Source organism: Asterias amurensis, chromosome 11, assembly GCF_032118995.1.
Source record: "Asterias amurensis chromosome 11, ASM3211899v1".
In the NCBI taxonomy this organism is placed as follows: domain Eukaryota; kingdom Metazoa; phylum Echinodermata; class Asteroidea; order Forcipulatida; family Asteriidae; genus Asterias; species Asterias amurensis.
Window position 1 is genome coordinate 5,109,025 of NC_092658.1, and position 26,732 is coordinate 5,135,756.

General features: G+C 37.9%; 2 protein-coding genes across 4 annotated transcripts in view; both read left to right on the plus strand.

Moving 5' to 3' along the window:
- Positions 1 to 141: 141 nt before the first annotated feature.
- LOC139944580 (ketimine reductase mu-crystallin-like) lies at positions 142 to 12,774 on the plus strand. 2 transcript variants are annotated; one of them, XM_071941631.1, is made up of 9 exons: positions 142 to 277; positions 3,070 to 3,269; positions 5,644 to 5,794; positions 7,030 to 7,092; positions 7,647 to 7,748; positions 8,000 to 8,177; positions 8,864 to 8,985; positions 10,747 to 10,831; positions 10,959 to 12,774. In XM_071941631.1, the coding sequence occupies exons 2-9, from the start codon at positions 3,100 to 3,102 to the stop codon at positions 11,033 to 11,035; spliced, it is 948 nt and encodes a 315-aa protein (XP_071797732.1). In that variant the 5' UTR covers positions 142 to 277; positions 3,070 to 3,099; the 3' UTR covers positions 11,036 to 12,774. The 2 variants fall into 2 exon arrangements, with proteins under 2 accessions (XP_071797732.1, XP_071797731.1); XM_071941630.1 differs by having other exon boundaries at positions 226 to 277; positions 3,051 to 3,269.
- A 704-nt stretch (positions 12,775 to 13,478) lies between these two features.
- Positions 13,479 to 26,732, plus strand: part of LOC139943944 (uncharacterized) — a 95,353-nt gene continuing 82,099 nt past the window's right edge. Inside the window, exons 1-2 of one of the 2 annotated variants that reach the window (XM_071940850.1) lie at positions 13,479 to 13,582; positions 19,229 to 19,447. In XM_071940850.1, the coding sequence (XP_071796951.1) occupies positions 19,423 to 19,447 (25 nt within the window). In that variant the 5' untranslated portion in view covers positions 13,479 to 13,582; positions 19,229 to 19,422. The remainder of the gene's footprint in view (positions 13,583 to 19,228; positions 19,448 to 26,732) is intronic. The other variant, XM_071940849.1, reaches the window with a different exon arrangement.

Sequence of the window (26,732 nt, forward strand, 5' to 3'; positions counted from 1 at the left end):
GAGGATCGGAGGGGGCAGTGGGGAGTCGTAGTGAAATCTGTCAACACGGGCCGGCGCGGCCTCTGTGTGGTTGAGGAGGAGGATTCAAAAGAGGGCGCTGTCGGGAAAAAAACTAAGTAATTTGGCCCACATGTGACATTGGAGTTTTGTTATTGGTGAGGCAAAATTATTAGGGGGACGGACAAATATCTGGGGAACTGAATCTGTCACAGTCGCATAATTCTACCTCGGTGAGTTTAAAAACGGGGCTGATGACTTTGGACAACCGCAAATCAAGGTAACATTGTAAAATTCTTCTTTAAATTCAAACCAGACGACAGGGAAACTTTTGGTACTACACTCTAGTCTAGTGCCATGGGGATGAATTAAATTCTATTCCTCCATGCTAGTGCCAACGCTTGACTCTCCAGCGTAATTTTGTATTAATGAAATGACCAAAAACTAGTTGCCAACAACTTGTGATTCAGATCATGGAGGAAGAAAATTATGTTCAGATACAATTCAGAGTTGTGTCACTGTATCAGTGTCTGTTGCGGTTCTTCCAACCAAGTTAGGTCTGGTTAGGACCATATTCATTGAATTGATTACACTTACAGGATACTCCCGACGGCCTCACGTTATCGCAACTAGCCAAATGCCAGAATATTCCTACCTCCATGTTTAAACACCCACAGAAAGAAAGGACCAGTAATATATAAAATAGTTAGTATCTGGATCTGGATCAATACTGCAATCAATCTCCCAATGTTGGGATGTATAGTTTATTGGTTGCAGGTGTTTGGTGCTGGGGACTCTAATTATTATAATGCGCTCTACTTTTGATATTTAACAGGTTTAAGTTGTGTAGGCTTTTTTTTAATGTGTCAGGTGAGGGAGCTTCTCTCGAAGCAGCTGGGAGGAGGTTCAATTCTGCTGTAGTTTTCATTAGGAACGAGTGTTTGTATTGATTATTGATTTTGGATATTGATTTTGTTGAACGAGTTTTTACTCTGCGAGACAGTCATTTATAGTAGACCTATAATAGTATAGCCGTTAAGGCCCGGTCCCACTGCAGCGATAACGAGAACGAGAACGATAATGATAACGACGCCAAGAGAACGCATTCTATTGGTTGAATGAGCGTGTGCGTATTCTGCGTGAAGCAGTTCAACCAATAGAACGCGTTCTCTTTGCGTCGTGATCGTTATCGTTCTCGTTATCGCTGCAGTGGGACCGGGCCTTTATAGGCTACTTAAAAAAAACTTGTAAGTGGTATTGGTAAAAACAACAAACAAGTTCTCTTCACAAGTAGTTCGGCTGGCTACTAGAGTGTTAAAAGGAAAGGTTTCCGTATGGCGCCACCACTTTTTTATTCGATATTAAATAATATAAAATAGTAGTATCTAATTACCCTCTATGAGATCTATAAAATAGGCCTATCCCTTTTTGTAAAAATGAGTGAAAAAGTGGTGGCGCCATATGGAAAGTTATCCGTGTTAAAAAGCACTATAGTAGGGCCTATGTCACTTAGGGTGCGTCGATTAGCTTCCCCAGGTCGACCTCGGTCTGCCCCCGGTGTGTTTGAATAGTTTTGATGTCATTCCAGATGCTCACCCGGGTCAGCCCCAGTGCCCTGCTTGTGGAACGGGTCACTTGGGGCTGGCCGGAGGTGCATGACATCACCACGACAGGAGAGGGCGAGTGTGATCGTTTGATTAGCTCTTGTTAGGGGCTCACCCGAATGAGCACCGCGGGGGTCGACACAGGAAAATATCAAAAACAGCCATATTCTTTGTAACCTTTGACCTTGGCAACAGTTACCCACCAACATTAAACTAACACCATTTGTAAAAGCAAGTCCAATCTATATCTGGACCAAATTTGTTTTGGAGACCCATCCCCTTAATGGTTTGCCAACATTTTGAAATTGGGGGATATTTCTCACTATCGGTTGCCACAGCAATGCGTAAGTATAGGCATGTATTGTGAACTTTTGATCTGTAATATTTGTTAGCGCCACTCAAATCCCATTTGGTTTTTGCTTTTTATGTGTTTCTGAGTATCTATATAATCATAAAACGCAGACAATTTAATGGGATCATATTGGCGCGTGGATTTCTAGACGACGCAAAATCGCCCGAAATAGGCAGTAGTGTAGTTTCATATGACCTTTGACCTTTGTTATATTGGTGGGCCAACATGATCCCAATTATTTTTCAATTGAAATCTGTTAAGGAACACTTAACTTAACCAAATACAAGAAAAAATTGATGGGATCTTGTTGGCACAGATACTTACAGTGATGAAAAAAAGCGAATGTTGGGCCAATTTAGGCCAAAATGTGTGGAATGGCAATACTTTAGAAAACTTTCAAAAAATCTTTTGACATGCAAGTTGCAGAGATCCCAAGATTCTTTTTTCATTTGTCATTAGATGAAAGTTGTTCCAACACCCGGTTGTCATTAAAAAAAAAATTCATGTTGGCGCACAAGGTTACGGAGGTGCGAAAACGCAATATATTGGTAAAATTTGAACTTTGACCTCTATTATCTCACTGCGCCAACAAGATCCCACGCACTTTGCACTTCAATTATTTGTTATAGGGATGCAAGCTCTTTCATGTGAACTTGTTTAATTCATGGGATCTTATAGGCGCGTTGAGTTATGAGGCGTTGAAAATGGCACGAGGGAACTGTTCGTCAAAGGTTTAGGTGCGCGTAACATGAGGCGCCAACGAGATCCCAAATTTTTTTTTTTACTTTTGTTATAAGCCCAACTGGAGGTTTCAAAAAATGTTTTACTTTTGTTGGGATGACCTTGGCGCACATTTTTGTGTTTACAGGGAATGTACTATTCGTTTCACGAAGGCTTTTAGGCCGAAACTTTGATAACTGATAACTCCCAAACCGAAAGCGTCAGCAAACTAATATTTTGGATTTATTCGTTTGGTATGATAATGTATCACTCTAATTTTTTAGAAGAAGATCTGAGAACCCATGAATCACCACTTGGTACATTCTTACAGGCAGGGACTCTTAAACATTCATTCACTCTTTGTATTCACACTATAGGCCTACTTTTTGGTTACAGCGTCATCCATAATAGGTAAAGTTTGCCGCCATGGCTTCGGACTCCATTCCATACATTGGATCACAACAGATTGAAGATGTCCTGACATACAAGGACTTAATCCCAGCTTTGGAGAAGGCCCTGGCTGATTTCTCTAGTGGCCCAGACGGGGGAGTGGTGCAGCCACTTCGCGCATCCGTACCTGTGAAGAATCGTGATGGGTAGGTCTAGGAACTAGACATTACAATTAGGGAAGATTTGGAAATCAATCCACTGTGAGTTTCCGGGCCTGGAATTTCATGGAGGTCATATAATAGCCTCTGTTGCCTTAGTCTTGGCATTGGTTCCCCTTTTAAAAGCTTCTCAAAGACTTTTTAAAAGATTTTCCATTGAAAGTGCCCTTTGCAAAATGAAAATTGCCTCAATGCCCTCTCAAAGATGAAATCCCAGGCCTGAGTCTCAATTTTCAAAACTCAGGCTTTGCCGCTCACTGCTGTGAGTTTTGGCCAACTGAGATGTCGATAGGAACGTTTTAATTTGATCAAAGTATATTCCAGCACACATGGGCTCAAATTTGGGGAGAAAATCCTCAGGAGCAAAGGACTTGTAGCTCAGAATCTTTACTGGAATGGGATTTTATTTACCATAATCCAAATAAAAAAAGACTAGAATCAAAATGATTTTTGGGGTTTAACAAAGAATTGACTAGAGTGGGATTCGAACCAACGACCTCCGGATAACGTGCCGGCGCTCTACCGACTTAGCTATCTAGCCCTATGTTGGCGGTGTCCCTATTTTGTCAATATCTTTGTCTGGGGGTAAAATCAAAATGAGAACATTGTTTTATAATCTAAACTGTTTCGTTTGAACAAACACTGAGAATTTTTTTTATCTCTGCCGTTTTATGGGTATACTTTGCAGGATTAACTTAAAAGCACTGGACCCTAATGGTAATTGTCAAAGACTAGCCTTCACAGTTGGTGTATCTCAACATATGCATAAAATAACAAACCTTTGAAAATTTGAGCTCAATCGGTCATCGAAGTTGCGAGGTAATAATGAAAGAAAAAACACCCTTTTCACACAAGTTGTGGGCGTTTAGATGGTTGATTTCGAGACCTCAAACTCTAAATCTGAGGTCTCAAAATCAAATTCGTGGAAAATTACTTCTTTCTCGAAAACTATGGCACTTCAGAGGGAGCCGTTTCTCACAATGTTTTATACCATGAACCTCTCTCCATTACTCGTCAGCAGGGAAGGTTTTATGCTAATAATTATTTTGAGTAATTACCAATAGTGTCCACTGCCTTTAAGAATGAGATTAATCTCGGCAGGGCATTTGTGTCTGTCAACACACCATTTTTGTTTGTGTTTTAAAATGATGAACGCCACACTTAGTTTGCTGTTTAAAGTTATAATAAAACCTACTGGCACAATGGGAAGTTAGTGTACATTTACTTATAAATGATACACGATACTATGCATTTTGTATCATATTGCATAGAAATGTTGTATTGTGTTGTGTATCTAAAAGAACAATATTTTGCATAAACAACTCCCAGTCTATATCATATGCCCTTTTGCATTAATGCCAAAGTTCAAGTACATTCGAGCACCTGTAATGTACTTGATATTTGATATTTCAAAGGCCAATAAACTACCGTAGTTAACAAAAAGGAATGAAGAAATGAGGTGATGTCTGAAACTTGTTTTTAAAAAGGTCAACAGATTGAGATTAGCCTAGTAATCATTGCAAAACAATATATATCTGTATCTTTTGTATGTCAGAGACAGTTCTGTTTCAGAGTGTTTTCAGTATTAAGTACTTTGACAATTGAAGACCCCCCCCCCAAAAAAAAAAGACAGTGTATTCAACTTTAGGGACCAAGTTGGTCCCAACCATTCGAGTGCATGATTCTATGTCTTTAAATCAGGCATTGTATTAATTGTATTAAGTTTTGTATTTAGTAGAATACAAAAAGAACATTTTGAAACTAATTTAACCCTAACCACAGCATACTTCAAGGGGAGTTTTGGAATATCGGAACGTAGGTGTTTCGGGAATATAAAGCAGTCACCCGTCTCACCGGGGCACATTTTCATAGAGCTGCTTTTAAAAGCACAAAAAGTACCTCTAAAAACAGTATGAAATAATTATGTCTACCAAAATAAGGTTACCAGCCAAAATTCAATGTCACTTGTACAATTTAAGACTGGTGCCTATCCTGCTCGTTTATGCTAAGCAGAAATTGTTATAAATTTGTTCAAATTATAATTGGTTCAAAGTTTCAAAGGTTGGTTATTTTCTGCATACATGTATGTTGAGATACACCAAGTGAGAAGACTGGTCTTTGACAATTATTCCCAAACGTGTTCAGTGCCTTTAAGTGGATGAATATGTTCCCTTTTTAGGATCACCGATTGCTTTAATTTTATAAAGAAAGGTTTGCGGTATCATCATGTCATGACTATCTCTAATGAGTTGGGGTGGTTTTGAAAAGAACCATTGGTTTCAACTTGACATTTTGATCAGTATGCTCTGATCGTCTTCTGTAGAAAAAGTTAAGTTTTTTGTTTAATTTTGTTTCTCTACAGAGTGTTTCTGTCCATGCCTGGCTACAGCAGAAACCAGAACGGTCTGGCCTGCAAGGTAGTCACAATATTCCCAAGGAATGAAAACACACCCCACCCAGTCATCCAGGCGACCATTATATTGTCTGATGCCAACAATGGCTCAATGAAAGCTGTAAGTCATAAAATGATAAATTATTCATAATAACAGGCATTTATAGAGCGCTCTTATACACAGGGTACCACAGCGCTTTACAAGAAACAGAACAATAAGCAAATAAATAATTACTCTAATTATAATGGAAAAACAGCACACTTAGCACTAGCCACATGGTGTTTATTGCACGTTTATTTAAAGGAACACGTTGCCTTGGATCGGACGAGTTGGTCAAAACAAAAGCGTTTGTAACCGTTTTTTATAAAATGCATATGGTTGGAAAGATGTTATAAAAGTAGAATACAATGATCCACACAAGTTTGCCTCGAAATTGCGTGGTTTTCCTTCTACTGTGCGAACTAACATGGTCGGCCATTTATGGGAGTCAAAATTTTGACCCCCATAAATGGCCGACGTGTTAGTCGACGAGGTAAAAGGAAAACCACGCAATTTCGAGGCATGTTTGTGTGGATCATTGTATTCTACTTTTACAACATCTTTCTACCCATATGCATTTTATAAAAAACGGTTACAAACGCTTTTCAAAGACCAACTCGACCGATCCAAGGCAACGTGTTCCTTTAACATACAACCAACATTCAGATCCACCATGTATTATCAAATTACACCGCACTCTGTACGCATTAATTTGGATTAAACAAAGGGGGAAGGCATTAAGCCAAAAGCCTATTTTGCTTAAAGGAACACGTTGCCTTGGATCGGTCGAGTTGGTCTTTGAAAACCCTTTGTTATAAAATGGGTATGATTAGAAAGATATTTTAAAAAGTAGAATATATTGATCCACACAAGTATCGTTCGAAATTGTGTGGTTTTCCTTTTACCTCGTCGACTAACACGGTCGGCCATTTATGGGAGTCAAATAAAGAAATGGCCGACCGTGTTAGTTCGCAAAGTAAAAGGAAAACCACGCAATTTTTAGGCAAATTTGTGTGGACATTGTATTCTACTATTATTATAAATCATTTTTCTAACCATGCATTTTATAACAAACGGTTACAAATGCTTTTCAAAGACCAACTTGATCGATCCAAGGCAACGTGTTTCTTTAATTTAGCTTGCACCTATCAAAATAAGCATGATTGAATGTTCACAAATGAAGCATGATCTATTTATCACCGATAACTAAAAAATCAGTATTGTAACATTAATTTGTATAGTACGTGGTCCGGTTGGCATCGTTGTATCCTTCATTTTAAAATTAACAAACTTCACAACTACTGATAACTTTCTAGGTTATGGAGGGGAACACAGTAACAGCTCTGCGGACGGCTGCAGCATCAGCTGTTGCTACAAAGGTAAAGATTTTCATGAATTTTTGAGGTCAATTATTCTCTGCAATGTTATTCTTCAGATGGGCTGGAATCCGTTGGTCCCACGTGAAAGAACCCAGTGCAACTATTGAAAAGAGAAGGGGTTCGCCATGGTGTTCCTGGTTTGATTGGTAGCATATTGCACCACAGCACCTTGTAAACCATTACATGGTGCTATGTAAAAGGTGTAGGTCTCATACTTCAAATGTAGTCCCACATACCTTGCAGAGAAAAACTGAATGTTGAAGCACCTTGAGCGTCACTGAGTGGCGGATGTAAGCGCTATATAAAAAGAATAATAATAATAGTCAGTTTTTATATAGCGCTTTACACACCAAAAGGGCATCTCAAAGAGCTTCCAACATTAGTACCCCTGGTCACTGGTCCTTAAATCATTCCTCAAACCATCTCAGCTCCCTTGAGAGTATACAGCCCATGCTGCTAAATATGTAGCGCACTAAGCTAATCGATCACAAGAACCATCTCTGCCCAACATTATTATTGTTTCATGATATTCACCTTTTCCATCATATTTTCAGTATTTGGCTCCAGACGGAACTAAGATCTTAGCCATCCTAGGAGCTGGGGTTCAAGCGAAGGCTCATTTGGATGCCCTGAGGTATGTCCACCAGTATTCAGAGGTGAGTATTCCTTATTATGGGCTGTGGGAGGCATGAACTGATCAAGGATTTTCAATGGAAGTGAGGAGGGCACCCAGGGGCTTATATCACGGCTCTGCTAACCGCCAAAATCTGCGCTTACGATCATCATCCTACGCTTGAATTTCTGCACTAGCTGATGTGTAAGAGAAGAATGCTGCGCCTAGTTACATGGAGTGCGCACAAGCAAAAATACCCTGCTAAACCGTTCATTTACCACACTATCCCTACAGGTCCGTGTGTGGAATCGAACACATGCCAGGGCGGAAGCCTTTGCTGCCAAGTATGGCTGCAGGGCCTGCAAGACTGCCCAAGAAGCGGTGAGGGATGCGGATGTCATTGCTACGGTAACGGGAACTTCCACACCCATCCTCCAGAGTGAATGGGTCAAAGATGGAGCCCATATCAATTGTAGGTAGTAGAGAATTGAAAATTGATTTGAAATCGGAAAGAACATCTCTAACAACTAAAGAATCATTTTCATTATTTCCACTAAACTAGGACTAGCAATGTTAAGAATTTTCACTGGTCTGTGGGATTGTGTGGCTTTTTAAAAACTAGAGCATCGGCCATGGTCCGGTGGTTAGACTGCAGGACTTGCAATCACAAGTTTGTGGGTTCGAATCCTACCAAGCTCACCGCTGATTTCACAATGACTAGACTAAGTATTGTCGTCTATTTACCACATCACCATTTATTGATTTGTGCGATTCTTAATCTTAGACGATAAACCAATGTCTGCATTTCACAACAATGTCCCATTGCACTTTACGTTAGTGCCTTGTCATTGGGCCAATAACATTCCTTTAATCTTTCTCAGCTCCCTGGCTTTTTCCCAAACACAACATCAACCTCTACCCTCTCAGGTATCCATTTATACCCCTGGGTGAAAAGAAGCAATTATAGTAAAGTATCATGGACACAAGTGTCACAAATGGGATTCGAACATAACTCTTATGAATTTAACCACCAGAACTTGAATTTGATGCTCTAAACCACTCAGCCATGACACACTCTTAAAAAAGAAGAAGTATACTTTACCTTTTAAGGTTTCTTTTGGGACCTTGCTAACCTGAGTTTCCCTTTGCCTTTCACAGGTGTTGGCGCTCCTATGCCGGATCAGCAAGAGCTTGACCCAGTACTTGTTCGTAGATCAGTCATCTATGCAGACAGTAGGGAAAGTGCCGTGAACGAGTCCGGAGATGTTATAATAGCTAAGGTAAACAAAAGTTGGGCTCTGGAATTCGATAGCTTGGATTTTTCCAATTTCACATCCAGCAGAAGTGTAAGGTTAAAGCCACTGGACACCTTTGGTAATTATTGCCAAAGACCGGTATTCTTAATTAGTGTATCCCAACAAAATATAAGCATAAACCTGTGACAGTTGGGCTCAATTGGTCATCTAAGTTGTTAGAGAGTAATGAAAGAAAAAACACTCTTGTTCCACAACCTTGTTGTGCTTTCAGATGCATAATAAAAGGCATCAGCTGAAGTTTTTTTTTTTATTTGAGTGAGAAATTGCCTCTTTCTCAAAAACTACATTTTACTTCAGAGGGAGCTGTTTCTCACAATGTTCTATATGTTCATCAGCTCTACATTGCCTGTTACCAATATTAAGGTTTTTGTTTGCTAACAATTATTTTGAGTAATTACCAACAGATTACCAATAGTGTCAAGTGCCTTTAAGCTTTCAATCGATCACTACACTTGTTTTATCAATGATCCAATAAACCCTGCTGCCCTCATAACAATAATTAGGGTTTGGCCATTTTGGGAGTCGCTGTCCCCGTGTGTTATACTGTGTAATGTGCATTTTAGGCAATGCAGTGTCTTGCCATATCAACTCCAAACTTGGTTTGTGGGTTGGTCTTTTTATCCCCTAAAAAGCCTATTGTTTTTGCACCCCTACGCCAAACTATAAGACCATTATGGCTTAAACAAATAAATGTTCGAGCGATTACTCAAGAAGTTACATTGCCTATTATTTTGCCAAACTTGGGAAAATACTGAGTATATACACAGTGCTTAAAATCAGTGGACACTATTGGTAATTACTCCCAATAATTATTAGCATAAAACCTTACTTGGTATGAATAACGGGGAAAGGTTGATGGTATAAAACATTGTGAGAAACGGCTTTTCTTATGAAGTGGCGTAGTTTTCGAGAAAGGAGTAATTTTCCACGAATTTGATTTTGAGACCTCGGAGTTAGATTTTGAGGTCTCGAAATCAAGCATATGAAAGCACACAACTTTGTGTGACAAGGGTGTTTTTTCTTTCATTATTATCTTGCAACTTCGATGACCAATTGAGCTCTAATTTGTACAGGTCTGTTATTTTATGCATATGTTGAGATACACCAAGTGAGAGGACTGGTCTTTGAATCCATTGGACCCTTTCGGTACAGAAAACAAAATAAAAGTTCACAGATTTACAAATAACTCACAGGGTTTACAGAAGGTAGTGGTGAAAGACTTCTCTTGAAATATTAGTCCATGAAATGCTTTACATTTTGAGAAAACAATAAAACAATATAAATTCTCGTTAGCGAGAATTACAGATTTATTTTAAACACATGTCATGACACGGCGAAACGTGCGGATACAAGGATGGGTTTTCCTGTTATTTTCTCCTGACTCCGATGATCGATTGAGCCTAAATTTCCACAGGTTTGTTATTTTATATTGGAGTTGTGATACACGAAGTGTGGGCCTTGGAAAATACAAAGGGGTCCAATGGCTTTAACAATAACTAATAGTGTCCAGTGTTTTTAAGACACATGGGTGTAAGGGTAAAAACAAATTATATTCGAGATAAAAAATATAATCTATTAATATTATCAATGTAGTTTCATAAACAATTTTGATTTTTTTTTTTGCACAATGTAGGAATTGATTGATCGAGGTACTTTTAAAATGTGTTTTTTATTGAAGCAAAATTTAACAAAAAAGGATGCTTTCATTTTCCCCTACTCTGCTAGGCTGAAGTATTTGGTGAGATTGGTGAAGTGATCGCAGGGAAACTCAAAGCAAGAAAGAATGAAACCACAATCTTCAAATCTTTGGGTAAGAACATTTCTGCATTGTGTGATTTTGTTTCACTAGGATACTATGGTCGCATACTACATTGGTAAAATTTGTTGGTAAAATTATATAAAAATAATAATTGTATAAAATCGTTTCATTTACATAGGGATGGCAATCGAAGATGTGGTCGCCGCGAAACTGGTGTATGACAAAGTGCACGGCACAGCCACTAGTTTGCTGTAGTGGTTGTTGAAAGTGGAAGTTTGCTGAAAGTATGGTAAGGAGGACGGACAGTGAAGACTGCAACTTTCCTCAAACTTTTCTTTAACTGAATCAACTGAAATGCCACAATTTGTGAAGGATCTGGTTAATTTCTTTACAGAAAAGTTCTTCAATAATGACTAGATTTGAAAGGGCCTACAGGCCTGGAATTTCAACCTTGAGAGGGCAAGGCCATTTTCGTTTTGCAAAGGGCACTTCCATTTGATAAACCTTAAGTCTATGGGAAATTTTTGAATGGCCCCCAAGGCCAAGACCAGTGCAACAAAGGTATTGTCCTCCGTGGCCTCTATGTAGTATTCCAGGCTTGGCTTGCCAGTTTGATGAAACTTTTAAAAATTAATACAAATTATTTTGCGGTATTTTGAAATGAGATTATAAAATAATAACTTTATATTTGATACAATACATAATACATTATTTGCAAATAGAAAGGTGTATTAAATTGTTTGAAATGATGGGGAAATTGTTAACTCCATAGCAGTCCAACTGCGGGTTACGTGTTGGACTCACAAATGCTGCACACACCTGTGGGAAATTCTATTCATAATGATTTAATTTGTCCATGTTTTCATCTTTAATGAGGGTAAACTCCTTATGAAAATGTTTGTGAAACATTTTTACATGAACACAAGCAACCTATTTCCAAGCCTTAGTAACTGATAAGTTAAACACAACTTTGTGTATGTTGGAATGATAACATACATTGATAGTGCAGTACTTGATTTACTAACTAGATCTTTATGATGCTGCCACCATTTTGGTCTTGCTCCCTGTATCAAACAACAGTAATGTATACTTATATTCTCCAACAAAAAAGAACCAGACTAATTTTGAAAAAATCAAGATGGGCGCACCATGATAAAGGTCTATATAATGGTTCAGCCTTTTACATTATATTAGTAACCAATCCACCATGAGGGCGCTATCAGATACCAGAACACTTGCTTTTTTTTTTTTTAAACATAGAGATGAATCTTTGTATTGTTCAAGACAAACTATGTTAACATAAATTTATAGGTTTTAAAATTGATAAGGGGACAAAGGTTTTGTTGTCTTTTAATTAACTGATTGGTTTGTTTTCTAAAAAGAGCATCTTACATTTTGACATGGTGTGAAGACATAATTAATGTAATAAATCAAATTCATGTATCGCAAATTTAACAATCATCTTACTTTTCCTTAATAAATAATGCCATTGTTAAAAACAAATGTACGACTATGAAATAAATTTTAAGAAAAGTATCAATTATTTATTCACTGATCATTTATTATTTGGTTTTAGAATACTTTGTTCACTTGTAATGTCCGATTATTACATCTTTAGTTTGGGAGAAATAAATTCATCATGTTTTCAATCAACACACCAAATTAGTTGCAAACTTTTAAGATCGAAAATTGGTGTGTTTTATGTGCATATTCAGGATCCAGACTGTTACAGCATTTTAGACATTAGATTGAAAATATAAACGTCCACAGATTTGCACAAAATGGTCATGGTGGTAACTTCTCTTTAAATTTGTCTAAAAGGGTAGTTGTTTGAAAATCTTTTCCACGAGTAAGGATTTACTGTGCAACTTTGGTAGTTGCCAAAGACTAATGTTCTCACTGGGTGTATCCCAACATAATGCATCAAATCAAATAAAATTGTGAAAGTTTGTACTCGGTTGGTTATCGAAGTTGCAAGGGAATAATACAAGAAATAAACACCCTTGTGTGCTTCCGGATGCATTAAAAGGCTTGAGGTTTTTATAAGTCTTTTAATTTGAGTGAGAACTTGCCTCTTTATTAAAAACTTGTTTCTTTAGAGGGAGCCGTCACTCACAATGTTTTAAAATATCAACAACTCCCCATTGCTCGTTACCAAGTAAGTTTTTATGGTATCTATTTTTTAGTAATTATACCGAAGTGGCCAGTGCCTTAAATGTGTATGTTGAGTCACAATTATGTGGATGCTGGTTGACGCTAAATTTAATTATTTGACTGTTTCGATTTGTAATAATTACTTCAACTCTTGAAGGACATGTTAGAAAGTGTTTGTGTTTGAGACCCTGGTCACTGGTTGGGAATCTGGGTGTAGTTTCTTGCTTTACCTCCATGAATTGTTATTTCTACTACATCATAATTACATCATAAGTGTTTGTATGCAAAAAATTATCTTTAAAAAAAAAGACAGGCTGAGCAAAAAAAACAAACAAAAAAACCCAATAACTATAATTGTTTAATTATAAATAAAAAAAAACACCAAGGGCATTATCAGTCCGCCAGCTTTGATCTACTTTCCGCGCCTTTAAAAGTTTTTGCGGGTCTACAAAAAGGTATAGCGCCCTCTATTGCTAGTTTATGTTGTGCCGTCAAAACTTGTGAGCACACGTGGACTTCTGACGACTGCTCTGCTGTCAAAAAAAAAAAAAAATGCAAAAAGGTTGGTTATAATAAGTTATATTCATTGAAACATGGAGGGAAGGAACTCCATGATTGAAGAAAAGAGTGAGCATGACTGATGACTAGGTAAGTAAAAACATGGAAATGCCAATACATGATTGAAACATAGGCCGAGCCTAGCTAGATAGCTCATTTCTGTAAGTGTAAGTGTAATTGTTACCAAAGCAAAATGAAATGCACAGAAAAACAGAAGGGCTTGAATATTATGTGAGAAAAATCAACCACACAACGAGGAACGGCTTGTTAAGTTTAATAATAATTAATTAAGTTTATAAATAATTAATTAATAATTTTACCATTAGTTATCCGTTTGTAATAATTTTACCATTAGTTATGACCAATTAACACTTTCGGTAATAATAAAAAAAAAAATCACAGATTTACCTTTTGAGAAAACATTTTAAAAAACGATAATAAATTAGCGAGAAATACGGATTTATTTTAAACACATGTTATGACAATTAAGGCGAAACGTGCGGAAACAAGAGTGGGTTTTCCCGTTATTTTCTCTCGACTCCGATGACCGATTGAGCCTAAATTTTCACAGAGGTTTGTTATTTTATATAAGTTGTGATACACGAAGTGTGGGACTTGGACAATACTGTTTACCGAAAGTGTATAATGGCTTTAAAATGTCAAAATGAGTTTTTTTTTATTAGGAATAGGCGATTTTTGTAAAGTAATAATAGTATAGTTCGCTCGGCGGTTTTAAACCCATGGATGGGTTAATTTTCCCTGGGTGATTTTGATGCTAAATTTTTAAATGACACTGTAAAAACATTTATTTTTAAAGAGATACTTGAACTTCCTCAGGCTTATTATTTCCTCGATGTTCACTGAGTGCAGCCATTTTCGATGATGATGAGTCTCCATCATGACGAACACATTTAATTTTAATTTTATTTGGTTTAAAAAAAGTGTTGAGGCTGTTGTCGAGTGTTGAGCCATCTATAAGCCTTTTTGAGGTATGGTGGACACAATGCTACAACACTGTAAAGTTGTGGTAAATTTGTGCGTATTGACCATAGAAATAGAACGTAAGTTCAAGATGGTGAGCGTGGCATCAGTCGCGGCTAGCCCACTTTGTTGAGCTGTTAATGGCTCCGCTTTTAACATCGGCCTCATCACTGGTGACAGTGATGAGACCGATGTTAAAAGGGGAGATCGGTCTCATCACTGGTGACAGTGATGAGACCGATGTTAAAAGCGGAGCCATTAACAGCTCAACAAGGTGGGCTACAGTCACGGCGTGTGATGCGCGCGTATCACGTCCGCCATACCTCAAAAAGGCTTATTGGGGTGCGCCTTGAATTTTCATCGGAAGCTGTACAACACAAAAGGCAACTACTGAATGCAGCTCTTTCACGTGTTGCTTGTATTGTATTTTGTAGTGTACACTTAGGCTACTCCTAAAACTATGAAGTTCGTTCAGCTATCATTTGTAACGGGCGACGATTGCCTCATAGTCATAGTTCTAGGAGTACACTTTGGCCACGTGACATAGTGAGAATGAAACACAACAGACTCCCAAAATGTATCCTACTTGAAATGGAACAGGAACTGGAAGAAATAGATGGGTTAGGCCTCAGAAGAGTTGGGAAAAATAAAGTAATCATTGCGAACAGCACCTTCTACCTGGAACATCAGTTGGACCCAATAGACTGTGCAAGTCTCGCGCGCACCGGAGCGAGAAAACACGACAACTGAAGAACTTTATTTTTTTCTTTAAAAATTCTTTAAAATCTTTGCTTTAATTTATTTTTAAAGCCGAATCTGAACAACAAAAATACCATATAGAGCTTGTTTAAATTAGTTTTAGCAGTTTTAAACAAATACACAATTATCGGTTAAAGTCTATGTATAGACAAAAGTAAAACTCTGGGACAAGGATGTTTGTTTGATCTTAAATTTTTTGAAACCCCTTTTTTAAATCTTCGCCCGAATGTGAAACTACTCAAAGCTGGTTTATACGCGGACGCACGATGGATCGCAAGGGCGTTAGATAAACGCGTGACGCAGTTTAAAGAGGAAGCCGACGCCTAAACTCCGAGTCCACGTCCCGACCAAGTCTTGAAAATCACAAGACAAAATGGAAAATTGGATACAACCCAGACCCTCAACAATTGACTCTCAAGACCCGTCTCAAGACCTGCAACACTGATTGATAATACAATTATAAATACAAACATTTTCTGTGTAATGGTGAGTGGGGACTCTTGATGTGTGGTCAGAAATACACTGTAAGACGGCAATGTGACTCCACATAATAGAGTTGCAAAACAAAAAGTTAAAGACAAAGGCACGAAAGACTGCCTACTGTTTCTCTAGATATCTTCATATAAAATTTAAGGTTGAAAGACAGGTCTTTTATTTAGGCAGTGTCTTCGTCAAATTAGAATAGACTCGTCAGCCTCTCAATTCTCCCTAGGGGCATGACCCTGGGCCTACACTCTGTTTGTTGACAAATGCTATTGTCTGGATTTAAGGGTTTTTAGAGCTAGGACAGTCTGATCGTTCTCAATGGTCTGATTGTCAGTTAACCTCCTTTTCACACTATTCTATTCCATGAGGTTGCCCCCTCTCCCTGGGAATAAAGAGGCCTCATGTCTCAAAGACACTGGAGGATTTGAAACTCTACATTGGTGGAAGTAAAACTAAGAGGTTTGCGCGGTAACGCCATGTGAATATCTCTTTCTTTGAGAGTAGTCTGGTTCGATGGAGCCAGTTCTTTCCAGAACCAACACTACTAAAAAAAAAGATATGGTGTTACCGCAAACCTCTCAAGTCCCTGCGACCACTGACTGGTTAATTTAAAGTTCCTTGCTCTTCTAACATGGATGCAAATGCTTCCCCGCCCCCCCCCCTCTCATACCGAAAATGTGGCTGTACTTTCTTTAAAGGCCCTGGATAGTATTGGTTATTTCTCAAAATAATTTGTTAAACTTGGTGACAAGCAATGGAGAGCTGGTGAAAGTATAAAACGTTGTTAGAAACGGCTCTCTCTGAATAAACATAGTTTTTTAGCAAGAAGTAATTTCTCACTAAATATTTGAATTTAATTTCAAGACCTCCGAAACCTCAGGTGAGGTCTCGGCTTTTTGCATCTGAAAGCACACAACTTGTGTTTTTTTTTCTCCATTATTCTCATGCATTTGCAACGACCGATTGAGTTCAAATTTTCACAGGTTTGTTATTTTATGCATGTTGAGATACACCAAGCGAGAATACTGGTCTTTGACAATTTCCCAAAGGTGTCCAGTGCCTTTGAAAACACACCAAGGTTTTGCGTAAGAAAGCCGACTTCAAGACACTTAATATGTTGCTACAAAAATAACCCCTGGTCACTATTTGATCAATAAGTATTAGATTTTGACGATAAAAGTGTAACCTACTCCAAAAACATTGTTCTTTCGGACCACAATCATGCCTCACCATCCAGGGGGTGCTACAGTCTGTACCAGTAGGGGGTCAAAATCCATTCTTGGTCTGTTGTGTGTTATGTTCACCCAATTAGTCCCGCTGTATGCAAACGTGTCTATTTAAAGAGACTGTTTGAAACACAATGCTGGATGCAGTAATTAAAGGCACCTCAAATAGTTACTGTTTTCATTACTTTGTGGACTGTGGGCAGGGGTGGATTAAATATCTGGCACCACTATTTTGGTGGTGTAAAGAAATGTTCAGCCCCTGGCTGGGTCAGTTGTACCAGACACCCACCAAGTCATGTTTTTCGTTGACCAAAGGAGAAAATACTGAGATCCCTTCATCAATGAAACTATTGAGCTATTATAATCTCATTTTTCTCATTCATATTCTTAATCTTTATTCAGCCTTTGTTATAAAAATACACCAAGGATCAATTGCTTTTACTTTTACACTGTTGTGTGTAAAGCGCTGTAGGCATACTGTCTACACGAACAAATCCTGTGAACAAATCCTGTGAACAAAATTCCACGTAGGCATAACTGTGGTGGGATTCGAACCATAACCATACCTGTGCTTTACACATCGGTGAATCTATTCCAAGCAGACTTGGTCTTTAAAGCTAAGTCTTGTAATGTAGGCCTAAGTCCTTTCTGGATCTGAGACCGATTTGAACGACTTGCATTTGACCACATTCTAAATGGTGTAAAGTGATGTGTTTGAAAGCAATCAACCTCAATGAAATGGGTTCATCAGACACAATTTAGAACAGAAACCTTGTGGTTAAGGTTGGAGGTAGAATCCAATACTCCAGGTATTACAACAAGAAATGAAAAATGACTGACTGTTCAGCTGTTGTTTCTGGGCGAGCAGGGTGAATAATGGACTGTGACGTTAGTGGAGAGACCTTGATGATTGGGCTGACGATGTTGATGGAATATTGACATTTTACAAATTAAAGGAAAATTATTTTAAAAAAGTGAACTATTCTTTAACGAAATAAATTTTTAAATTGTCGCTAGTGGACATTGGTTTTGCTTTCAAGCTGTGATGATGACACAAATGAGATTTTCTCTCAGCATAATGGTAGAGCCTATAACGCTCTGTGGTTGTACTTGTGCATGGTGGGTTTTTTGTGAAGTATAGAAGATAAACTTTGCACTTGTACAAAATAAATGAGGAGAAAACACTCCTTGAGAATTCTGTCTTGTGCTTCTCCATCTTAGGTTTAAAGGTAAATTGCCATTACCAGATAAAAATCGCCTTACTGCCCCCTTGAGATTGATTAAACTCATCATGCAAAATTACAAATATGCCATGATGTTTGTTAAAGGGAAGGCATACGATTTGTAATTACAAAATGAATGACGAGACTTAATGGACCCTTCCCATGAAATATGCTAATAACATTCACGCATGCGTACAGACCCTGTTGGTTGGCAAACGCCATGCGTCTGCGTCACGCACCCATTAGCCGTGTACAAAACAGCACGATGTTCCCTCATTTTGCCAACCAAAACTTAAGTGCGCCGCGCTACGTGCAATTTACATATTTCATGGGAAGGGTCTATTATGGTTAGAATCCTATGGCAGTTTTCGCCTTTATAATTAAAGCCTTATATATATGAGATTGAGAAACATTTCACTTCAAAAAGTTGTTATGCCCCAAAATCTTAGTATAATGTTCTCAGATTGTGTAATCTATAGGCTAAAGTATACAGACAAAGTTATTTGATCTGGATTTTCGGTGGTGTCAATAAATAAAAAAAAATGAATTTAAATTAAATTTTAAATTTACCTTTACTGCATCAACAGTTACCAGATTAAAACAAAAACCAAAAGTACACTTTGCCCTTAAAACAAGAAGAGTTGCTGAGTTGGGCTTTTTGAAACCCAAAATAAATGTTGGTATTGCAAAGCCCAATATAGTGGCCTTCATGCACGCAAGTTTTTGTGCTTGACGTTTTTGCACTTTGCGCTCAGAGTTCATGGTTTTTCTCAACAGCCTATCACGTCCCCTGTTTACATACCTAGTCTTCAAAGTAATGAAGAAAATTATTGCACCATGTGATTTGCGCACCTTCTAGAGATTGATATCACGTTAGGCCCTACTCTGATAGTAAACTGTAATTGCCGTTTTCCTCTCGTAAGATGTTAACCAGATTGCTAATTCCGATAAAAAGAAGAAATTCTCCCGCCAATCATTAAAAGAAATCTTCAAAATAATTTCCAGCGAGAAAATTTTCAAAAATCCTTTTTTACCCTTCTTCTCTGCATGCTTTCATACAGATAATAGCTTAAAGAAACGATACATCAACATGTCTACGGACGGATCGGGGCAATGACCTGACGGTTGTTGGCACGTTGTGATGAAATCAGCCTCTCAAAAGCCAGAAGGAGCGAGAGAAGAAAAAAACACTTCAAATTAAATATTCTCATTTTCGTCTTAATTCCCAACTCTGCTGGATTGCTGTGGACATGGGATGGGTCAATCTATACAAACTAAAGGTAAGTCCAACGCACTGCCCAGGGCATGCATTTTCATGATTAAGAAATTGTGTAGTATTCGACACAACAACTTGGTTCACTTGTGTTTTTGTATTCGTTTAGCATACTGGCTTAGGCCAGTGGATCATACATCATGTGTTCAATGTTTTACATAATTGCTGAATGGTTAAGGGTTTTAAGCCCCCTCCAAAGGTGCCTTTGGGTTTGCAGGGCATATTATAGTTTGTTTTTAAAGACATGTGTTAGCACATGATAATTCATAACAAAATGTAAAGCATCTAAATCTACCTGACAAGATGCGCAAGGTGTTTTGCAATATTAAAGACACGGGACACTATTGGTAATTGTCAAAGATCAGTCTTCTCACTTGGTCTCAACATAATATGCAGAAAATAACAAACCTGTGAAAATTTGAGCTCAATCGGTCATCAAAGTTGCAATATAATAATGAAAGAAAAAACACCTTTGTCACACGAAGTTGTGTGCTTTAGTGGGACTGTGCTTTCAGATACTTGATTTTGAGACCTGAAGTTCTAAATCTGAGGTCTCGAAATCAAATTTGTGGAAAAATACTTCGTTCTCGAAAACTACTCCACTTCAGAGGGAGCCGTTTCTCACAATGTTTTATTCCACCAACCTCTCCCCATTACTCGTTTTGAGTAATTACCAATAGTGTCCAGTGCCTTTAAAATAGGACAAGGTGCTTCATAGGACAAAGATATTATCAGAATAACAGATTTGTTTTTGTCAAATCTAGAGGGAATTTTTTGTGTGAGAAATGGTTTTATTCCGTGTTAAGCCCGGTTCATACTTCCTGCGAATGTGAAGCGAATTTTGGTGGTGCAACAATCGGTAGGCGCTCCATTTCCCTTTGTGACGCAGAGAAATTAGCTTAGCATTTGCAGGAAGTATGAACCGGGCTATATGTGTGAAACCAATCTTATGCGAAATGCAAACAATCAAAAGAAGTTTAAGTTGCATGAACATAAAGATTTACAATACAATTCAGTCATTGATGACGCCATGGCAAGGTTTTTAGTGTTGAAAAATTACCATTTGCTTGTTGCTGTATGCTCATACCTGAGCATCAAATAGATAAAGACTTGGGCAACATTTGAAAAGTTAACGCCACAATCGTACGACCTTAACTTCCGGGTCATTACCCTGGGTCAAAGTTCGCATTTGTGTTTTATCATCCAAAAACAACTTTTGAGCTACGGCATAACTGAAGATTGAGATCGATTTGAAAAAAATTTAATGTCTAGGTTTTTTTTAAATTGATTTACTTATTTCTCAAGAACTACAGCACCTCAGCAAGTAATATTTTATGGGAAGCTTTCTTCCATCATTATGATTAAATCTTTTAAGTTTAATTTAATTTAACTGTTGTGATGAACTAAAAATTACCCAAACCCTTTTTAAAAAGAAAGGAAGCTGTTTCAACTTGCCATCACAGATCAGTCATTATACTGGACAACCATCAATGGACCAGGCCTGTAGCTCAATCCATTAACAACAAATACACCTGCAGTGTCATTACCAGCTAATAAAAGAACTGTGTGCAATTCCACTCAACATGGATATCTCAGCTTTATCCTCTTTCAAGTTAGTACTATTTATTTCAATGCTGTTATTCATTACAAAAAAGCACATAATATGTTGAAATTATCCAAGTAATACAGTAGCATGAGATAATAAATATAATTTAAAATTATTCAACAGTAATCAGCAGATGACACATGTAAGTGTATTGGTTAAGCAGAATGCTTTTTTACCCCACATGTAACCTATGGACAAACATACAGTACAACCAAGGAATCGTAACAGGACTAAGGACAAAAGAAGAAATCTGGACTGTTTTAAGAGGAATATCAATTCCTACTGCTCCCTAGAGTTATTTTCATCTTCAGTATTTTTTTTGTTTTTGCCCCTTACCAAGAGTGGCTTTTATAGCCTTGTTTGGGGCAACTTAAAAAATAAACAAATAAATCACAATATACCTGTACCCTTCCAACTTTCCTTTCTTTTTAAAAAGAACTCTGAAAAATTCCTGAGGCATCGTTCATGCTATACCTGTTTCATAGAATTCTTGAGAAAACATTTAACACCTGATTATCACATATTTCCCAATCAAGGTTTATGACAGTCCCACATCCCTACTGGATAATAAAACCTGAAGAGGAGCCCCCCCCCCCCCCCTCATCATTTACACAACTGTCGCTAGGTTGTAAAAACTCATTGACAAGACGGTAACAATAAAAAGTGACGTGTTACGGAGTATTGATTAGTCAGTGGTGTTCCACTCAGAAGCAAGTGCCCGTCTATTGTCTTCTTTTAATTCAAGGTAACCTATTTAACCCATAAGAGCACTTGGATGGCTCCAATAAGGCGCCGGGCGTAGACTCAGTGGTTTGATTAAAGAAGTAAAGTTTAAGGGCCTCACAAAACCAAAAACCTCTTACTGGTGTGGTGAAGATCTTTGGTGGAAGCACGTCTGCGGTTGAAGTGAGCAAATAGCAACCTTACTTTAGTGGTGGCAGGTGATTCACTGTTGTTAGGAGTAATTTTATTAAGCTGTTTTATTTCAACTGGTGGGTTTTTGTTGTTGAAAGATTATGTTCAGGGCCTGGCAATTCCACTGAAAAAAAGTAGGAGGAAATACAAGAAGGAAAATGAGATTGTATAGATGTCATTTATTTTTGAGAAAAGGTCGAGTATCAGGTCTGATTAACCTTTGCATGCAGCCAACAATTTGAAGAAAAAAAACGTGAAAAAAAAAACCACAGAAAATAACTTAGAAAAGCCTTAGTTACAGAAAAAAAATCCTTGTTCTTATGCCCATGGCCTTGGATGTGCCCCCATGCTTTTCATGAAAGTTTGAAACAACTTTTACGGCTGAGCTTGGGAAAACCAAACAAAAGCACTGCAATAGTTTGAATTCTTCTCGTACCGTAAAATTGAATTGTTTGCACCAGGTCTTGTGGGAAAGTGGACAGCCTGTGGTCTCCACAAAGTTTAGCTTGAAAAAAGGCCCCTATATTTTGTGTTGTTTGAAGATTTGGGGTTTTGAATAGAAAATAAGGCTGGATTGTCCAGTGCCCTGTATTCGCCACATTCACACAGTTGTGTGCACAATTCGTAATTGTCCAAACACATTTTTGATGACTTATCGTGTAAAAATCTGTATTTGTTTTTTCATGTTATTGGTTGTGAGAACCTGGTCTTTGATATATCGAATACGTAATTGTCTCTGATTATCGTTTGGGCTGTACAAGTCAACCCTGCAGGAAGTCCAGGCTTTAGTGGCCTATGGTTTATGGTCTACATTGAAACTCATTAATATTCAAATGTCAAATCTGGAAAAATTATAGTCAAACATGTGTGAGTAATACCTACTCACCCTTTGTCAAAATGTTCAGACTACCTTAAGGGAACTCAACTGTTTCAAAATGTTTGGCGGGTGAGTCAAAAGTGTGGTCATCCGCTGTCCAAAGTCAACTGTTCAAACTGTAAATTTATAATAATAAGTTTACGATGACCTAACACAAAAGGGGGTTGCGAGCACACACCCCACCAAAGCCCCCCTGGCTCACACCCTCTGCCATGACACACTCACCCCCCCCCCCCCCCAGCCCTCCTGGACAATTTAAGTTCAAGATTTTTATTATAATATAACCACACAATGTTACAATAAAAAAAATTCCCCTCACAAGGGGGGAAGGTATATTTACTGGCCTGTCAGCGCAACATTCGGGAAGACTAAACAAAACACTGGGACCCAATACCCAAGTGACTTTCCACCAACAATGAAGTTCATCACTCACCAGCAAATTTGTGTCTGGGAATAAATCATACAGTGAAATCTTCTCAAGGCCTGCTGCATTGTTTAAAAACTGATTAGTTTTCAAAACCACATGTCTCCGGAGAATTGGAGGGGATAAAAAACAAAAATTCCAAAGGCCACCAAGACTACTTATCAACATTTAGAGCAACAGGGTTTTTCAATCTGTTGTAGACAATTTCACTTCAAATGGAGATTGTATTTTTTGTGTATAGCCAATGAGGCAATATATCAAAATATGATCAAGCTGGAAGATTTTTATTTTTTTTTTTCCATTTCTCGAAGGGGCATATTGTACAAATTTAGAGTATTAATCAACGCGCATCTTGCAGAATTCATTACTTTGCCTGTAAAGTGAAAAATCCAGCAAAAATGTTGGCATACTCGATTTAAGGTGAAGTTTGCGGTCAATCTCTTTTGAGTAGTTTTGAACAGAATAGAACTGTTGGTTGAAAACTCATCATTTCAAGCTGTATGCTCTAATAAAAGGATGCTCTTATAATTCTTAGCCTCCTGAAGACGATCAGAAACGTTAAGTTGTCAACCACCGGTTTGAGTAGTGTTGGTTTGGAAATCAACAGGTGGTTGACAATTCAATGTTTCGATTAGTATGCTCTGATCGTCTTCAGGAGGCCATACTTTCAGAACATACGGTTGTCGACCCCCAGTTCTTTTCAAAACCAGCACTACCGTATAGTCTAAAGAGCCCAACACATGGTGCTACCGCAAACCTCTAACCATATAAAGTTTCAAATCCTATACTTATTCAATTTCATTTAGAATGTTGAAATAGCTCAAAGTCACTTTCAATAAGTCCCTGTTACAAAGGTGTAAGGTAAATTATGTTTAAGATTTTTGATGGTAATTATTTGATACTACCCACAGTGTATATCCTGTTTGACAACAACCTGCCTGTTGTTTTTCTTAAAATAATATTAATAACACACAAACTGAAAACATCACTGTGGTTTTTTGAAGAAAAAAAAACCCCTACAATATTATTGGTGTGTTTCACATTAATTCCTAGACGTAACTGGTTGAGACATACCCCCCTTGGTGTGGTATCCTGTATACATTCAGTGTATCCAATTAGTACGCAGGTGTAAACCATCTTGCCCGAATATCATACGCAGGACTGCAAGCTGTTTTCAGAGTGTACATTTTGGTGTCAAACTCGCTCCCCCCTCTATGGTTTTTGGCCGGTTGTTGACTGGAAAAGGGCCTTTTTCTTTGTTTTGCAAATGTGTCATCTTATATCATGTCTGAGATGCAGGGACCCACCTGGACCAATTTGCGGCCAGGAAAGGCGGAAGTTTTCTAGCGTTGAAATCGTCTACACAGGTCACCACACAAACTGGTCAAGTTGGCTATAACATCTATCAACATGAATTAGGTTTTAGACCTTGATTTGATCTTTGTAATAATTGCATGAAAACTTTTATAATTGATGTGGTTACCCTACACCAATGTGTGTATACCTTAGAGGAAGAACTTAGTCTTTCCAGGTCCTGTGGAATCCCCCCCCCCCAAAAAAAAGGAACAAACAACACACAAAACAAACGACCACACCTGTATACTATTCGAGTCGGATTCAAATCCACAGCCTTTGCCATTCTAAAGCAGTCTTACCACAAGATCAAATGAGCTTGCCCTGCTGTGTGGTAGCAATTTTGATCTGCATTTCGGCCCATTTTTCTGTTTGAAAACAAAAACCACTTTGGGGGAGAATTATCTATCTTCCTTTCCCTGGTGTCACTCACCCAGCCCCGGTCTCATCTCTACTCCCCCCTCTCTTGTCTCATCCCAATTAAGCAATAGCAACAGCTCTCCCTCTCTGTCAATTTACACCTTGGACTTGCTGCACTCATTAGATTAAAAATATATATGAACATTTGTGTCCTCATCAAATTCTGGCGCCAAGTCTCGTATCCACTGTAACCATTTTAGCTCTACAAACCAGACGAAACTGGCAGCTTGCTGTTTCAAAACAGATTCTTGCTGTTACGTTTGTTTTGGATGCAGGAGGAATTTTCCATGATGCCAGTTTATGGGCAAGCTAAAGTTTTTCCCCAGAATGTTTGTTTACTGATGGAGCCATAGACTTCAAAAGGTGATAGGAGGCAAGCTGTGTCTAAACCAAGACCTGAAACAATTCTGTGTGGTTTTGGGATTCCATGACTCAGAAAGCTCTCTGCCAACCTCCATAAAGTTTAGATTTACAGCAATACACCTGGTTCAGTGTGTGAACTCGCATGAACTCACAGAGACTTCAGTAGTGAACAAAATAAAACTCAAGTGGGGCACACAGGAGGTCCAGTAGTTTGTTTGCAGGAGTTTCTGAGGTGCTCTTTTATGGGTTATTTATTGCCAATTTGTTCCTTTGAGGATGTTTAAAGCTGTTTGCAACATTGCAATTGAGATCTTTATCAAGGTTTTATAGAAGAAGTTAATTGGAATTGGACTATTTTCTAGGGTTGCTAAATTGACCCCCCTCCTAGAATATTATTCTTGGTGAAAATTCAGACAAGTGGTGGAGCTTTTTTTTAAGGCTGTGCTCAGATTTGCCATGAATTGTTCGACTAACTTTTAGGTTTTTTACATTTTTTATTTATTTGTTTTGGGGATGAGGAAAGGTGCATAACATCACTGCACCCGATTAAAAGTTGTTTTTAACTTGTAGGGTGGTTACAATAATAGTATGTCGTTTTGGGACTTAATTTAAAGTTGCAAATTGAAAGTATACCAAGTAAAACATATTGTGAGGCTTGTAGTGCAATTTAGGACTTGAATCTTGATCAAAAACCCAACCTGAAGAAAGACCTGAGACTTCACATGATATACAAACTTAAAGTTTTCAAGTCCAAAAAAAACTTGTCAAGTCCTAAACAGAGGAAGTGAGGATTTAGGCCTTACTCAAGCCAAGCTGACTAACTGTCCATACATTTTTTTTGTTTTAAGTTGGGAAACATGAATTGTTCACAGCTGGAAATGAGTATTATTATATACTAAACAAAATCTGTCATTCCAATCAATGCAAACCTGGTTATTAGTATTAACAGGCACTGGCAGGGGTGAATTCACACATCTTTTGATGCTGTTTTTATACTTTTGTTTTAACCTTGACAGCGCCTGTACAACTTGTAACTATTGTGTATGTCTCAAGGTTTAAAATAAAATAAATGAAATAAATAAATTTCACAAAAAGCTAAGACTGGTTTTAGCCTTAAATTTTTAATGACTCCTATGACTAGTTTGAAGTTCGGACTATCTTTGTGAAATTAACCCCATGTCTTGATAGAAGTAGAACATATTTTCCCCCAAAACTTTACCAAAGATAATATTTCTTACCGGAAAAGGGAGACTCAATCAAAATAAACCCAAATCCAAGAGGTGAACTCTGTGTCCTCATTTACACGTCACAAGCTACCCCCTCTGTATTGACCA